We start from the raw sequence: 16766 nt of genomic DNA, 5'->3' as shown, positions 1-16766 counted from the left end.
TGTTTCCAAATAAAAATGTCTCAAGCACTCCTTTATTTGATAAACACCATTAAAAAAAAAAGGATAAAATATTAAGGCACAGGGTAAAATATAAATGCATGGGCTTCCCATGAACACTAGTTGCACTCCAAATCGAAGTTTGTTTCAAGTTACACGTTTTTGTGCAGGTTATCATTATAATAATAATAAAAAGAAACTTCATTGGAAGCTTTGACATGACCATTGTGGATTAAAATCAACAAAAATTGAAGAACACTGCCATTAACATCGATGGACAATCAGACATTTGTCCTCTTCACCGAAAGGTGGCAAACGCCCGCCCTCTTCTGGTGCAAAGTGGTAATCACGAGGCGCCATATTTAAAGCCGTGGCTTGTTAAAGGACCAATATGGAAGATTTGGACTTTAATCGTTCATGAAATGACCCCAATATCTTAATAGACAATAAATGAGAAGTTTAAAAAATACATTTTCTCAATGGTTAAACCCAGATGTTCCCTTTTGCTTAATTGTTTACAATGGACGTCGCCCAGCCAATTACCAGAGAAGTTATTTGACTACATTAAATGTACACATACGTGGAAGTGGATGCAGCCGGTGAGTAATCTATTTTGTTATTATAATCTTAAAACTAATTTAACCAAGTGTCGAATGTCATGTGAATAATGTATTGGGTGTTATTATGAGCTAAGTTGCAGTAAAGTTAACCGGCGTTGGGTGGTTAGCATGCGGGCTAGCTCCCGCTAGCTAACAATGGCGGTGGAACCTCAGTCGAGGCTTTAACTGGCGTCGCCGAAACTATTCATTGTGTTGTTTAAAAACGAATATTGTACTCAAGACTGCGTTGAACAAGTGATAAACGTGCTGTGTATTGTTTTTGGGCGAAACTGCGGTAAAATACATCGGCGCTAGATGGTTAGCATGCGAGCTAGCTTCCCCTTGTTGACATTTGCATGGGATAAAAAAGCGTTAGCTGGATTTGTTGTTTTGGCGAGCAAAGGGGCACCATTATAAAATTAGCGGGCATAGTTTCAGATGCTGAAATATTATATTTTTGGACACAAATCTCACATATTGCTTATCCAAAGCCAAAATCATTGTTTGTAACAACGACTTTGGCAGTTTAACTCATTGTCTGCCATTGACGTCGCCAGACGTCCAGTCCATTTGACGTCCGTTCATTCCCACTTCAAATGGATTGGACGTCAACTTGAGATAAATGCATTTATAATCACAGCAGGGGGACGAAAAGAGCCACGTGATTGTGTATTAAAAACAAAAATTGTTGACCAGGCGGGATAACTTTTACACATGAGCGCTCGCGTCGGCGCCGTCGCCGTCTAACGAAAGGGAAGAAGGGGGTCGCGCGCGAGGTCGCGGGGCGTGCGCCGAGACGTCGTCCGACTCCCAGCGCTCCAGTTCTTCGCGGACCAGTCGCTCCTGTTCGCTACGTGCATCCGCGTTCCGCTCCTCCTAGAATACGATGGAAGTGAGATTTCCACCCCCCCCGACATGGACCACCCCGGCGCCATCCCGTCCTACCTCGGCGGCGCCCTCGAAGAGACGTCCCAGGACGTCCCTCCTCTTGACGTTGACCCTCTCCACCGTCTCCAGCTTGACGATGACGGCGTCGATTTTGGACACGATGCTGCCCACCGAGTGCTCCATCCGGTCCACGCGCCTCACCAGGCTGTCGAGAAGGAGACGCGGCGTGAGCGGCGAACGCCAATCGAGCCGAAGCGGCGTTCCCGTACACTTGGAACTCCTCGTAGGAGACGCCGCCCGAGCTGCTGCCGCGGCGGCGCGAGCTGTGCCCGCTGTCCTCGTCGTCGTCTTCCTCCGAGTCGTCCTGGGCGCGAGGGAACCCGCGAGCGACGCAGGCTCGCGTTAGCGAGGCGCGCTCCAGATCCAAGTCGTCCTGGAAAAGTGGCAAAATGGAGAAAATTACAACTCGGAATAACGTCGGGAGTTGCGGATGGGGGGACGTCGGAGGAGGTACACTGACTCGTTCTTTCTCCAGGTCGTCTCTCATCTGCTGGTGGTCGTGTTCCGTTAGCTCCTGGTCGCCGTCGTGTTCGTATTTAGCGAAGATGGCCTGGATCTCGGCGTCCGTGTGGCCCTTCCTGTCCCGAAAATGCGTTATTACAGTAATCCATCGACTATTGCGACGTCACTTATCGCGAATTCACTACTTAGTGATTTTTTTTCTGCTATCTATTATTATTTTTAAAATCTAGGATCTACAGCACTGGTGTCAAAGTGGCGGCCCGGGGGCCAAATCTGGCCCGCCGCATCATTTTGTGTGGCCCGGGAAAGTAAATCATGAGTGCCGACTTTCTGTTTTAGGATCAAATTAAAATGAAGAGTATAGATGTATATTAAATTTCCTGATTTTCCCCCTTTTAAATCAATAATTGTCATTTTTTTAAATCCATTTTTTTCTGTGTTTTTAGTTCAAAAGTCATTTTGTAAAATCTAAAAATATACATTTATTAAAAAAAAATCTAAATATTATATCTAAAATGGTCTAAAATGGTCCGGCCCACGTGAAATCAAGTTGACGTTAAACCAACCCGAGTCTGACACCCCTGATCTACAGTAATCCCTCAAATATCACGGCTTCACTACATTGCAGACTTTTAGTAAAGTAAAAAAAATATATACATATCTATATATATATTTTTAAGTTCATAAAAATGTGAAAATCCACACTGATACTCATAAGAAGAAGCCAGTCTTGCTACTAGGACTCAGCACTGAAGTTAAAAAAAAAAAAAAAAAAAAAAAAAAAAAAGATTATTGCAGCTATGTCTGGTCGACATTAACCGCGATATTCAAGGGATTACTGTATTCATTTTTTAGCCAATTTCAGCCGCCATTGGAATTGGGATTGACAGATATTTGGCCTATTGTACGGACGGATAAAGCAGTTCTTAAGAACTTTAACTCAATTTGCGTTCGTCCTCACCCCTTCAAATGCTGCCGCAATTCCCCCAAGTTGAGCTTCCCGCCGGCCTGCCGCAGACTGTCCGAAATGTCGTCCACCGCCGTCTTCTTCAGCCTCAGCTTCATCAGAGCTTTGTCGCAACCCTGTGGAAATATGACCTTTTTTTTCCTCCATTCTGGCGCCCCCCGAAGACCCCGAAGAGAAGCGAGCGCCGCTACCTTCTTGATGAAATCGCTCATCTCCATGTCGGACCTTTGCTGCGACGTGTCCGCCTTCACCTCCGAGTACGTGTCGTTGATTATGGCCAGGAAAACGTTCTGCGGGGGAAAGCGGCGTTAGCTTGCCGTTCTGCGGAGAGTTTCTCCAAGCGAGCCGCTCACCATCAGAATGAAGAAGATGAAAAAGACGAAGGTGCTGAAGTAGACGGGGCCCAACACCGGATTGGCCTCCTCGATTTCCGAGAACTCAAAGTCTCCCAGGATGATGCGGAATTGAGTGAGGCTGCGGGAAAAAAAAGGGCGTTTTTGAACCATTTTCTGAGGAACGGCCAGAAGATTGTTTGCTTACATGCTGGCTTGGAAGCTGCTGAAGTGGTGGACTTGGGTTCCGAAGAGCAGATAGGCCAGCTGCGCGTACGCCAGGAAGATGATGAAGAACATGATGGCGAAGCCCAGGAGATCTTTGGCGCAGCGCGACATGGTGCCCGTCAGCTGACTCATGGTTTTGTTGAAGTTGATGAACTTGAAGAGCTGAAGACAATGGGCCAATTGGACGTCGGGTCAGGATTAGGGGAGGAACGGGACAGATTTGCTAACTCAAGAGGAGAAATGGAATGGAAATTTAGGGATACCTCTACTTACAAAAAGTTTCCCAACTCAAATTTTTCACAAAACTACTGCGCAGTGACTGCTGGGATATATAGTTCTTTTGTCAATACACCCAATGGATTGTGGCCTGTATACATCGACATCAACAAAGCTTTACGAAGCATGGAAGGCAGCATTGGAATAGTTACGCTAGCTACTAGCTAGTTACTATTTGCGAATGGATTGTGGCCGCCTGGACGAACGTATAAAAGTCAGCGTTTTCGATGACTCATTTGGACAATTGTTCAATTCGGACACAGAAAATGAGGACTTTGATGGATTTGTGGGTGATGATGACGTGAGTACATTGTAAAATGGCTAAATAAAGTACAACCGAACCCAGTTTTGCTTACGTTGCCTTTTTAAAAACGTGTTTTTAGCGTGTCCGTATGTTTAAGCTGGTGTATGTTTTGCCATGCCTGACTGCGTCTTTAAAAACGGTGCGTCCTGTGTGTGTATAAAATACTTGTATAGCACTCGTTATTGACACTGCGGCTTAAAATACGATGCGCCGTATAGTCGTGAAAATACGGTACGTCAAATGTCATGGTCAGTCGATGACTCATTTCGTGACTTGAATATTTCATATGTAGAGGTACCACTGTACACAATACTAAAGTCATCCCGAGTATGACTCGCTTTTGCAAGAAAGTCGATTTTTGGATACCTTAACCCAAGAGAAGAAGACAATGACAGCCACCACGTTGTTGAACTGAAACTGCAGGTTAGCCAGCGGCTCAAAGTTGGCGTGGCTGCCGTAGTTCTCCAAGAGGGTCTTCAGCAGGCTGCTGGCCATGGCCGTCCTGGTTACGTTCATGACGATGGCCACCAGGCTCATCTGCAAAATCGGATCCCAAAATGAAGGACGTCGGCGAGCGTCCACGCCGGCGACGGGGATACGTACGCCGACGATGAGGGTGTCCAGGCAGTTCCACAGATTGCGGAAGTAATGCAGGCGGTGAATCCGGATCTCCAGCGCCTCCTCCACCACGTAGTAGAGGACGAAGAGGCAGAAGGTGACCTCGCAAAGTCCCACAAAGTAGTCCCAGCCGGATACGTAGCGGAGGAGTCGCACGGTCTGGAAGTGCCAGGATGTCAGCGTCCCGCCCGTGGCCGGGAACTCCGCCAACAACCTGGAAAAATGGGATGGCGAGATTGGATGGCTATTCAATGACGCAGTCATTATTTTAGCGGATGAGTTAACATTGTGTAACGTCACATATAAATATTAAGAGCTGAAATTCAAATGTTAAGCTTGAAAACTAGCCAATCAGAGACTAGAAACAGAAGGCGTAACCAAAATTGTTTTGACAGCTAACATCTGGTAATGATTGAGTTCTAGTGACTCCATCTAAAAAAAATACATAAATCATTACAAAGATTTTTTTCATTTTTAAAAATGTAGCGGGCCAGATTTGGCCCCCGGGCCGCCACTTTGACACCTGTGACTTAAGTAATAGATAAATATTGATTATTATTTATTCGTCTGTCTGTTTGTTTGTTGTCGTTATTGTGCACTTGGTGGTGACGCTTTAAATCTCATTATGTACTTGTATCATGACATCAAGAGCATTCCATTCAATGACAATAAAATCAATAAAACTCTAAAGCACAAGTGTCAAAGTGGCGGCCCGGGGGCCAAATCTGGCCCGCCGCATCATTTCGTGTGGCCCGGGAAAGTAAATCATGAGTGCTGACTTTCTGTTTTATGATCAAATTCAAATAAAGAGTATAGATGTATATTACATTTCCTGATTTTGCCCCTTTTAAATCAATAATTGTCATTTTTTAATCCATATTTTCTTTGTTTTTAGTTCAAAAATCATTTTGTAAAATCTAAAAATATATTTAAAAAAAGCTAAAATAAACATTGTTTTAGATCGATTAAAAACTGAATAATCAGGGTTTTTAATCCAGTTCTTTTAATGCATTTATATAAAATAATAATCTAAATATTATATCTAAAATTGTCCGGCCCACATGAAATGGAGTTGACGTTAAAGCGGCCCGCGAACCAACCCGAGTCTGACACCAAGGTTTACCTGACGATGCAGAAAAGGTTGATGTTCGCATTGTAGACAGCAAAGTCCAGGAAAACGGCTCTGGTGCCCCGGTCCAGCCACAGGTTTTCTTTCAGGAAGCGCAAGCGGGCCGCCGACTCCTCAGCCGTCCGGGCCAGGTCTCGGTAGTACCCCCCGCCGCCGTATTTGGACACGTGGCCCCAGCGAGCACCGCCGGCCTCCGCCGCGTAGGTCCAGGCGCTCCCGTTGGCGGGGCCGAAGGGGGCGGCGTCCTCGTTGGCCCGCGTGTACACGTCGTAGCAGTCGCGCACTCGCTCGCGTAGGTCCTCGTGGACGCTGCACGAGGCGTTGCGGACCTTGACCTGACGCAGACGCGGGACCCCCAGGAGGAGGTTCTCGTAGAAGATCACGCTGTGGTTCTCCGGCAGGCTCTTGTTGTTGTACCACACCTCCCAGTACATGCCGTGGAGAAACGGCCCTTCCGTGAACTGGGGGGAGATGAAGCAGGCGTTGTCAAACATGCGGCGCGCGGGGGTGTTCTTGCCTGACTTTGTAGCTCATTCATACTTAGTCTTTTTTTTACACAGGTGCTGTAAAACTATAATTTTGTGACTTCTGTGTTTGAGTGTGTGCACCAGTATGCTTTGCTTAATTTCTTATTGGCAGTCATTTTCATTCTTTCGCCCCCTACAGTCAAAACGTAGTCATGTTAGCTTTTTTATGGCTAACGATGTTAGCTTTTTTATGGCTAACGATGTTAGCTTTTTTATGGCTAACGATGTTAGCTTTTTTATGGCTAACGATGTTAGCTTTTTTATGGCTAATGTTAGCTTTTTTAAGGCTAACGATGTTAGCTTTTTTATGGCTAACGATGTTAGCTTTTTTATGGCTAACGATGTTAGCTTTTTTATGGCTAACGATGTTAGCTTTTTTATGGCTAACGATGTTAGCTTTTTTATGGCTAATGTTAGCTTTTTTAAGGCTAACGATGTTAGCTTTTTTATGGCTAACGATGTTAGCTTTTTTATGGCTAACGATGTTAGCTTTTTTATGGCTAACGATGTTAGCTTTTTTATGGCTAACGATGTTAGCTTTTTTATGGCTAACGATGTTAGCTTTTTTATGGCTAACGATGTTAGCTTTTTTATGGCTAACGATGTTAGCTTTTTTATGGCTAACGATGTTAGCTTTTTTATGGCTAACACGAACGCACAATATTAGGTTTTTATGGCTAACACGAACGCACGACTAATAGTGACTTTGAGAGGCACGGAACGTACCTTCCAAAAGTCCTCCATGGTGGAAAGGCTCCGAAACGTGGTGGGATCTCCATGGGAAAGGGGCGTGTCCAAGAAAAGCTGCGACATGACTTTGGTGTAGTAATACATGTTGGCGCTCACCATTCCGTACGTCACTGCGTAACATTTTAAACAGACACACACAAGAATAGACATATTAAAATATGAACTTACTAAAGTAGTGTTCCACAACCACTGACTCTTATGTTTTTTTATATTACATACAAAGATTAAAAATAGGCCACTTTGATGCAAAACAAATACACGTCCAATTAGAAAAAAAAAGAAGCACTTCTGCAGCTCGACTAGTTAAACGTGCCAGGAAACTTTTTCCTTCACCACAAATTGGCATTTTTTCTTACTAAGGCAGCAAAACGAAAAGAGCAAAACCAAACCGTGACCATCCGGCACGCCGTCGGTCACGTAATTGGATCTCCCGGCCGCGTCCGTTCATTTACAGTGATTTTTTGTTGTTGTTTTTGTCAGTTTTAAATGAGTGGAAATGTTGACTTACGGATGCAAACGGTGATGAGGAAAGCCACGTAGGTGAGCATCTCTCGCAAGACGTTGCATAGGTAGCGCTCTCGACTGCTGTCGTTGTCCTCCATCAGTTCCGTGCCCCATAGAACTGCAATGGGGAGGCAAAATACAGGGTTGGAAGGACGTTTTGGACTTCAGGTAGTCTTCTGGTTCTGGAATTTGAGCTCTCCCAGTTTGAAAATAACCAATGAATGATCATATTTAAGTGCTGATAACAAATAGAATAACAATAAACTAAATTAATCACGTCACCCATTACATTAATTAAGCAATAATCCAATTAAATTGATTAAAAAGCAAAATATCGATAGTCTATTTTTAGATGTCGTCTTGCTGAGTGCATCTGGCTCCCTCTAGCGTTAAAACCGAGAAGTGCAACAGAATATAGGCGACTGTTAAACTTGTACGAGCTAACTTTAATAATATTTTCATTGCATGCTAAAAATTGGGCAGTGGGGTGCTGTTTTTTCAACATGACTAGATTAATACAATGCACATTGATTTTAATCCTAAAAGTGGATTTGAGCGACCAAAGTGTACGTGGAAAAAAGTACTAGTACTTTCGACCTTATTTAAAATAAATCAATTGAACAAAAATAAAAATAAAATAAAAAAAGACAAGGAAAATAAAGAAAAGAAAATACTATGTTTAAGAAACTTTTGCAAGCAAATGCAGTGTGTCTTACTTCTAATTTTATGGAGTATTTGCTTCATACAGCTGCTGTGCTGTGCCCTTCCCCGCTGCCCGTCGTCCTCGCTCGGACTCGGGTAGGCACCTCCAGCGTGGATGTGGGGGCTTCCGCCTCCTCCTCCACCTCCTCCAGCTCCTCCAGATCCTCCACCGCCGACGTTGTAGCTTCCCAGACCGCTGCTGCAGCTGCTGGTGCTCGAGGCCGTGGACGCCGACCTCCTCCCGGGGCTGGCCGGGGGCCAGTCCGCTGCCATGATCTCGTCGCCGGGCTCGAAGCCCGGGTTGTCGCGGCTCCAGGCTTGTCTGGAGGGGGACAACGGAGCACCAGCGGCGGTTCCTCTGGCTGACGGGTCGTGGTGGTGATGCTCCCGCTGGATGTTCTCCATCTCGATACCCTCGTTCGCCTCGGGGGGACGAGGGGAGCGGGCGCTGTGTTGAGGTTTTACCCGAGATGAGCTCATGGTAATCGGACTACTTTTTCACTACGTCGCGGATGAATTCAACAGCTGGAAAATGACGACACTCCACTCAAAACTGATTAAAAGTTAGACAGAACTAGAAAGCAAGTAAAGGAAGAAAAAAAGGTTACTTATTCCATTTGTTGAATTGGCTCATTCTTGTTTAAAAAAAAAAAAAGTCGACGTCGTTGGAAAAAAAAATCCTTCCAAAGTAGTCCGGGTTCTAAAATGCCTTACTTTCGCCCAAAGAAAACACTCACAAAATGGACTAAGAAAACTTTGAGTTGTAGTTTCTTGGTTGTTTTCTTCTCAACACGCTAATAAGGACGGCAAATCGTCGCGTTTGTGAGAAAAAGACGAGAGCGAGAAAAAAGTTCTCGTCCCGAGACAGCCATCTTGTTCATTGGCCGAACTCCCCCCAAAAAACAGTCACATTCTCGGGTTACATGAAGAGGATAGCATTGACTAAAATCATGGATAAAGGAGCCAAATCGCCCCTTAAAATCTTATAACCTACTTTATAACTACTAATAATAACAACTAATACTTATAACTACTTTATATTATTACCATTACTACTTTATAATTAAAATTTCACTTTCAATACTTACATTAATTTATGAATTTGGCTTTTTTTCGTGTAAAATTGACATTTTATAGTTGAAAATGTGTTTTCCCTTGTATTAATTTAGATAAAGTGATATTACATCACTGTGTGTTGCTGATACGTTACTATGGCAACCAACAAAATCACAACGAGTTTTACAAACAGTTAACTATTAGTAAACCTTGTATTGACATGAAAAATAATGTTTGTTTATTCAAATAATTGGCACACATTTCACTAAAGTTAGATAACGTGGATATTGCTGAACGGTTGCTATGACGACCAGTTCGGTGGTCAATTTGCCAAAAAGGCTATAAAATTGGCAATTCATTAACTTTCGGCACCTCTTATCCTCACAAGTGTTGCATTTTTTTTTAAATATTTCAATACAATTTAGATTTTAAAAAAAATTAACGAGTGACAAATCGTAGTTTTATCATTGGGCTGGTGAGGGGAGGCCAATTTGCAAAAACGTAATCAATTAGGAAGTCATTTTAATAGAAACTATCACAAACACGTAACTAATACAGATTTATCCACTATAAATGTTGACGAAGAAAAAAACAAATACGGTTGCCAATGTTAAATTGCCGTTTGGCAGAGATTTATGGGGCGGGACCATATTACTGTCGTCATCATGTCGTCAGTAATTACAGGCTGCTGATTGGTTGAGGCTATGAACCCGGGGTTTCCCGTTCCAAAATGCAAGGATAAAACAATAAATCGAAACCTATTGCTTTATTAAATGTTCAATCTCATACATCTGAGATCATAAATCGTGGGCTAGTGGACCATAAGCACCTGACTGCGAATTTGCGGTTAAATTGTGCTTCTATTCCTAATTAATATTACCATATAACCCATTCTGTCTACATAGATATAGGTCTTCCACACGGTAAGTTAGCTTCATCTTTCCTCTTCCCAAATGTTACTATACTGGCTGTTGAGCTAAATGCTAGCTTTAGCCGCATTGTTCGTCAAACTGGTTTCTTAGAGGAGCTGGAAGTTGATTAAATGTGTTCTACAATTGGTATTTTTTTTGTCTGAACACGCCACATCAGTTGGCAATTGTTCGGATTTGTAGGTATTTTTTTGTCTGTACTACACTTAAATAAGTTGAGGCTTGAGAGTCAAGCCGATCACTATATTTGTTTAAAAAGACGTGTTTTAAATCAAAACTGTTGACAATGTAATCGAAGCACTGTCTTGTAGTGATAAAACGTTACACCGGTTACCTATGTTTTCTATTGTGTCGTTGTTTGCGGATGTTGTCGTGTCCATTTGTATTTAATGTTCATTTTGAGTGCCTTGCCGCCCGTATTATGAGGCTATTTGTTCATGCGTTTATAAATGAACGCGTATAAAATGTATAAGATAGCCAAAATGCCGTTAAATGTAAACCCGAGTGACCCAAGACTAAAAGAAATAAGGACGACGCCACAAGTTAGCGTTAGCATGGGCTAGCCGGGTGGTTCTTGTGGGAGGAGGAGGGGGAGCATTTTGTTTATCACACACGGAAGTGACCAAAATATTACACTTTGTTTTTGTATTTTTTTAATGAATTTTGCCAGCGACAAATCCGCCAGAGGTAGTTTTCACTGATAAATACATGACATGCTACAGACAGGAGGCTTCATTTGTGCATGTAGGCCACCGCAGTAGCAACCGCAGTCTGCTTGAACTCACATTTTTTGGTCATAATACATCTAATAACTGGCTTTTGGAGGAGAGAAGATTGTCTGGAATTTGGCTAGTCCTTCCTTTGTTTCACTGAGAGTATGCGACGGTACAGTTAGCTTTCGATGTAGCCTCCATGTCAGCTGTTGTCAGTGATGCGGCCCTAGTGGAACAAAGAACCTATTTTCAACATTAATTTTATTAAAAGGTCATTTTCCCCGCATGATAAATTGTCGTTTGACACCCCTCGGTTAAATTTGACGTCGCGCCATTCCTGAGTGTAAAACTGTTAATTCTTGAACGTTGCATTTGTTGCAATTGCGGCGTTAGACCTGCAGGGCGGCGCTGTACCAGAAGCAGTCGCATTTAAAGTCGGCGACGAAGAAGTTGCAGATTTTCTTGTCCTCAAACTGGACAGAAAAAGTTCATAAAGACAGAATTCGTTTTTTTATAAGGGTTTAACCATAATAATAAACATAACACTGGAATAAAGTGCATAGCGGAGTAGACGGGACAGTCTGATATACTACCATTTGATTCGTTAAACTAGAACAAGGATTTCCAGATGTGCGTTAACTGCCATTTTGTCAGATTCGGGGAATAACTGTCTTGTTTCCACGTTTCTACGGCCATAACAAAACCAGAAAATAATATTCTGCATTTTTTTCCCACTTTGCAGCACTTAATATTGTTTACCAAAGAAATGGTGATGGAGAAGCCGAGTCCCCTGCTTGTCGGGCGGGAGTTTGTGAGGCAGTATTACACGCTATTGAACAAGGCGCCCGACTTCCTTCACAGGTAATTTATCTGGAAGCCCGTACGAGAGCCGCGTTCGTATTCATGAACCCTTTAACGCGGCCTTCTCAGGTTCTACGGGAGGAACTCTTCCTACGTTCATGGAGGTCTCGATCCAAGCGGAAAGCTGGCCGAAGCGGTGTACGGGCAAGCGGTGGGTGTCTCTTGACGGCATTTGAATTTTCAGAGCGCAAGCTGATTGATGTGTTTTGCAGGAAATCCACAAGAAAGTGATGTCCCTGCAGTTCAGCGAGTGCCACACCAAGATCAGGCTGGTGGACGCTCACGCCACGCTCAGCGATGGCGTGGTGGTGCAGGTTCTCGGAGAGCTCTCCAACAGCGGGCAGCCGATGCGGAAGTTCATGCAGACCTTCGTCCTGGCCCCGGAGGTACCGGAAAATCCTTCTCGGTGTTACGGTAGCTTCAAGTAGGCGAGTCAGGAAGCACGTGGATCTTTGACATTGCCAGGGTTCCGTGGCCAACAAGTTCTACGTGCACAACGACATCTTCCGATACGAGGACGAAGTGTTTTGCGACTCGGAAGCCGAACTCGACGAGGGTAAGGTTTCAAGCTTTTCTTCATTTTACGCCACATATGTGTCAAAGTGGCGGCCCGGGGGCCAAATCTGGCCTGCTGCATCATTTTGCGTGGCCCGGGAAAGTAAATCATGAGTGCCGACTTTCTGTTTTAGGATCAAATTAAAATGAAGAGTGTAAATGTATATTAAATTTCCTGATTTTCCCCCTTTTAAATCAATAATTGTAATTTTGTAATCCATTTTTTCTGTGTTTTTAGTTCAAAAATCATTTTGTAAAATCTAAAAATATATTTTAAAAAGCTAAAAGAAAAATTCCTTTAGATCTATAAAAAACTGAATATTCAGGGCTTTTAATCCAGTTCTTTTAATCCATTTATTAAAACAAAAAATATAAATATTATATCTAAAATGGTCCGGCCCACGTGAAATCTACGTCAAACGTCTTTACTTCTTTGAATGTGTTTACACGGGCTGACATACGCCGTTGTTTTCCTCTCAGAATCGGAGGAGGAAGTAGAAGAGGAGCCAGAAGAGAGGCAGAGGCAGGCGTCCCCCGAGCCCCTGCAAGAGAGCCCCAACAGCGCCCCCTACTACGAGTCTCACCCCGTGGCGTACGTGCCTACCGCTCTTCTTCCTTTTCCTCCATTTGGACTCACGTTAAGCCCCTCCCTTTTATTCTCCCGTTCCACAGTAACGGCGTGGAGGAACCTATGGAGGAACCGGCCCCGGAACCCGAACCAGAACCGGAACTGGAGCCCGAGCCCAAGGTGGAGGAGGTCAAAACCGAAGTGGAAGAAAAGGTTGCCGAAGAAAGGGAGGAAAAATCTCCCTCGCCAGCCCCGGCGGAGTCTCCGCCTCACGTGCAGGAGCCACCCAAGGTGGGGATCAAACTCTTCCGGGGTCCCAATGTACAAGGTTTTCACAGAATACGGGATCTCGACCTTCCTCCGCAGACCTTCTCGTGGGCGTCGGTGACCAGCAAGAACCTGCCTCCGTCCGGCGCCGCCTCTGGAATCCCTCCCCACGTCGTCAAAGCTCCCATCTCACAAGTAAGGATTTCTGTCAAACGGGATTTGACACGTCGCTTCATTCAGACGCATTTGAGAGCGTTTTATGGCGACCGTAGGCCCGGGCGGACCCCAAGTCGGAAACGCAGGGGACGCTGCTCCGACCCAGGGACCAGCGTACTCGCGACAGACCCGCCTTCCTCCCGCGAGGCCCCCGACCCGGTAGGGACCCCCGCCTCATACATCTTCCAAAATGTTGAGATATATAACTTTTTTTAATTTATTTTTGGGCTGAATTCTTGCCCTCATCCATAGATGAGAGACTGTCGGACTCACAAATGGGAAAACCGCACCTGAGTTTTGTCAACAAAGGTAAATGAGAAGCTCAATTCGAGTTATAAACAATGTCGGCATTTTTTTATTTGAGTGAAAATGTTAAGTCCAACTCATTAATAAACCTACAATCCATTTTGGAGCGAGACTCTGGAATCAATCAGGATCACTTAATGGATTCTCTGCTTCTTTTTCAGGCGGGAGGGGTGAAGGCGAATCGGGCGAAATGGACATGCGGCGATCCGTGCGCTACCCCGACAGCCACCAGCTTTTCGTGGGCAACCTCCCGCACGACATCGACGAGAACGAGCTCAAAGACTTTTTCATGAGTATGGCCGAGACTCCGCCCGGAGCTCAACTTTAGAGTTAAGGGTTCATAACTCAGTCTGTTTTTTTTTTTTTTGCAGCCTATGGGACGGTGGTGGAACTGCGCATCAACACCAAAGCCATCAGCGGGAAGCTGCCCAACTTTGGATTTGTAGTGTTTGACGACTCGGATCCGGTGCAGAAAATCCTTGGGGCCAAGGTAGACGGGGCATGTATACACTTTTCATTACCCCCCTTTTGATGCACTGGCTGGTGATTTGCGTTAGGTTCCCAACCACTTGTCTTGTCCCCCCTATTTAGATTAAAAAAAAATAAAAAGCAATAAATGATATTCTGTAGAGCCACACGAGGCCAATTTAAAGAAATTGAGCCCCAAACGAGAGATATTTCCTTGACGTCAATGCCAATAAAAATGTGACCTGATCGTAAAACGGAGCTAAACTAAAAAAAAAAGGTAATTTTCTTCCCAATTTTGGGGACATTTTTTTGTCGTTCCCCCCCCATTCTAACGTTGCCGTCGGTCCCCGCAGCCCATCATGTTCCGAGGCGAGGTGCGCCTAAACGTGGAGGAGAAGAAGACCCGGGCGGCACGCGAGCGAGAGAGCCGGGCAGCCGGCATGGATGACCGCCGGGACATGCGGCGCAACGACCGAGGACCCGGGGGTCCACGCGGCCTCATGGGAAGCGGTATGATGCGGGATCGCGACGGCAGGGGGCCGCCGCCTCGGGGCGGCATGATCCCCAAGCCGGGCGCCGGGAGGGGCTCGCAGGGTCTCGGAGAGGGTCGCTTTACCACTCAGCGCCGTTGAGGCGGAGGAGGCTGTCGCCTTTCAACAAATCTACATGTATAAACGTACATATTTTGGTTCTTTCGATTTTTTTTTATTTTTTTTTCGGGGGCGTTCCCTCTTTGCTTTGGAAATGTGACGCGCCCTGTCCAGCTTATTTAGTTGAGAACCTTTCCTTTCCTTTTTGCTCTGGCAAAAAAAAAAAAATCACAAACTTTGTTTGTACATGCTGGGGAAGAAACCAGGAGTCATCTTGTGCCACATTCGGATGAACTGAAAGACTTGGCTATCCTTTAAAAATGGATTTAAAAAAGAAAAAAAACAGCCCATTATTCCGGAGACGACATTATCTGCCTTGACTTAACCTTCCATTGCACATTTTCTATGCTCGTTAACTGTTGGAAGACGCAAAAAGTTGTGCTCTTCGCCCGGGGAAACCTGCCTTTTTTTCCTTCTCCTCCCCTTTTTTTCCGACAGACTGCTGCTTCAAAATTAGCTCGACACAATATCAATTTAAAAGGATTATTATTATTTTTATTATTTTTTTCTTCAAAGCAACTTGACAAACGGGGCAGGCCTCGCTGCTGTGACCAATAGAAAACCCCAAGTTTCCATTTTACCGCTGGATGGACAAGATGACCGAATTTTGCCTCATTTCTAAGTAAATAATCCAGGTTGTTAACCAAATGACAGGACGCTTGGATGGCGGTTGAAGGATGAAGATAGAGTGGCGCTCTTTTTCATTTTTTTTTTTCCATTCAAACTCATGGTTTTTTTTTTTTTTTTTTTTTCGTTTATCGCCAGCTAGGAATGAACGCCTTCCCAGTGGGTAAAAAGTGACAGAATAAATGTACAGAAAAAGTCACAGTTTACTGTATTGCATTCCTTTCTTGATAAATCTATATATATAAGAAAAAACAAAAAAAACTAGAAAAAGAACGGTGCCTTCTGCTTTCACCTATTTGCCATTTTTTGGGCTTTGGTTGGATTTGAAGTTGATATTTATGCTCCATTACTTGCTTAAAAATGACTGTACATTTTTAGTCTTAGTTTTCATGGCCCCTCTTTGAAAAATAAGGTACATTTTTTCTATCTCAATGTCCAAAATTAGTTGACTTAAATGATGGAGTCATTTTTTTTCATACTTTCTGCCAGAAAGGATTTTAGTTTGATCATTTGCACTGAAAAGATGGAGGTAATGTAGCACCAAAATATGCTAACGAGGTCTTCCTTACCTGGTGGATATTGCACAATTTTCAGGGGGTCAGGGCAATATTTGGGTAATATTTCCAGGGACAATTTTGGCCTAAAAAAAAAAATCAATTGAATTAGTGCAGTTTTTGATGATTTTTTGTGTTGTTTTTTAAATGATAGTAATTATTCACTCCAGAGATTTTCATTAACTGCAAATTATGATTTTTTTTCCCTGGACAGTCAAAAGTGGACCATGCCAGTCATTTATGAATGGAAGTGTGCATACAAACTAAAAAAAATGCTTGACAGCTATCTCTTATTGTTTTGGTTCATTTCTTCTGTTTGAGTTTCCTATTTTGAATGTCAGACTTAATAAACTACTGATATCAGCACCACTCAAAATTGCTTGTGTGCACTTGACTTTGAATTACAAGTCAAAAACTTTCAAAACGGTCATGAAATAATAACTGCCGTGATTGATCCAAAATGGCTGACCCGTTGCGCATGCGTAAAACGATGATGCTTTGACGAGCGTAATTAAAACACCTGTGGCGATTAGTGTAATATCTATAAACTTTTATAATGAACATTAATATTTTTTACACACAAAGTATTCTAACAAAATATCCAAATTTACCACAAAATCAATAAAACAAACATTTCTACAATAACATTCCGA

General features: G+C 43.8%; 2 protein-coding genes across 3 annotated transcripts; one reads left to right on the top strand and one right to left on the bottom strand.

The window, feature by feature from the left end:
* Positions 1–1028: 1028 nt before the first annotated feature.
* On the bottom strand, positions 1029–9248 carry pkd2 (polycystic kidney disease 2). Its single transcript, XM_077604644.1, has 14 exons — positions 8358–9248; positions 7646–7759; positions 7114–7247; positions 5855–6321; positions 4717–4945; positions 4480–4650; positions 3514–3695; positions 3327–3447; positions 3165–3263; positions 2968–3089; positions 2005–2122; positions 1754–1917; positions 1542–1689; positions 1029–1472 (listed from the first exon to the last, which is right to left on the bottom strand). Exons 1-14 carry the CDS (start codon positions 8821–8823, stop codon positions 1305–1307), a joined length of 2703 nt encoding a protein of 900 aa, XP_077460770.1. The 5' UTR covers positions 8824–9248; the 3' UTR covers positions 1029–1304.
* Positions 9249–10071: 823 nt separating this feature from the next.
* Positions 10072–16489, top strand: g3bp2a (G3BP stress granule assembly factor 2a). 2 transcript variants are annotated; one of them, XM_077604647.1, is made up of 13 exons: positions 10072–10322; positions 11784–11902; positions 11972–12053; positions 12115–12288; positions 12368–12458; positions 12938–13049; positions 13130–13316; positions 13392–13487; positions 13565–13667; positions 13761–13817; positions 13976–14107; positions 14186–14304; positions 14636–16489. In XM_077604647.1, the coding sequence occupies exons 2-13, from the start codon at positions 11808–11810 to the stop codon at positions 14912–14914; spliced, it is 1527 nt and encodes a 508-aa protein (XP_077460773.1). In that variant the 5' UTR covers positions 10072–10322; positions 11784–11807; the 3' UTR covers positions 14915–16489. The 2 variants fall into 2 exon arrangements, with proteins under 2 accessions (XP_077460773.1, XP_077460771.1); XM_077604645.1 differs by having other exon boundaries at positions 10076–10322; positions 14186–14313.
* The last annotated feature ends 277 nt before the right edge of the window (positions 16490–16766 follow it).

This window comes from Stigmatopora argus, chromosome 7 (assembly GCF_051989625.1).
Source record: "Stigmatopora argus isolate UIUO_Sarg chromosome 7, RoL_Sarg_1.0, whole genome shotgun sequence".
NCBI lineage: Eukaryota > Metazoa > Chordata > Actinopteri > Syngnathiformes > Syngnathidae > Stigmatopora > Stigmatopora argus.
The sequence above is the reverse complement of the archived record's forward strand: the minus strand, read 5'-3'. Positions and strand labels throughout refer to the sequence as shown.

What these genes read in the sequence shown, in the direction of transcription:
- pkd2 (XM_077604644.1), bottom strand. Translation starts at nt 8,823, where the DNA reads ATGAGCTCATCTCGGGTAAAACCTCAACACAGCGCCCGCTCCCCTCGT. An exon ending in TGGACACCCTCATCGTCGGC is followed by an intron (nt 4,651 to 4,716) that starts GTACGTATCCCC and finishes CCGATTTTGCAG; the next exon opens with ATGAGCCTGGTGGCCATCGT. An exon ending in ACGACCTGGAGAAAGAACGA is followed by an intron (nt 1,918 to 2,004) that starts GTCAGTGTACCT and finishes CCACTTTTCCAG; the next exon opens with GACGACTTGGATCTGGAGCG.
- g3bp2a (XM_077604645.1), top strand. Translation starts at nt 11,808, where the DNA reads ATGGTGATGGAGAAGCCGAGTCCCCTGCTTGTCGGGCGGGAGTTTGTG. An exon ending in GGAAGCCGAACTCGACGAGG is followed by an intron (nt 12,459 to 12,937) that starts GTAAGGTTTCAA and finishes TTTTCCTCTCAG; the next exon opens with AATCGGAGGAGGAAGTAGAA. An exon ending in CCTGAGTTTTGTCAACAAAG is followed by an intron (nt 13,818 to 13,975) that starts GTAAATGAGAAG and finishes CTTCTTTTTCAG; the next exon opens with GCGGGAGGGGTGAAGGCGAA.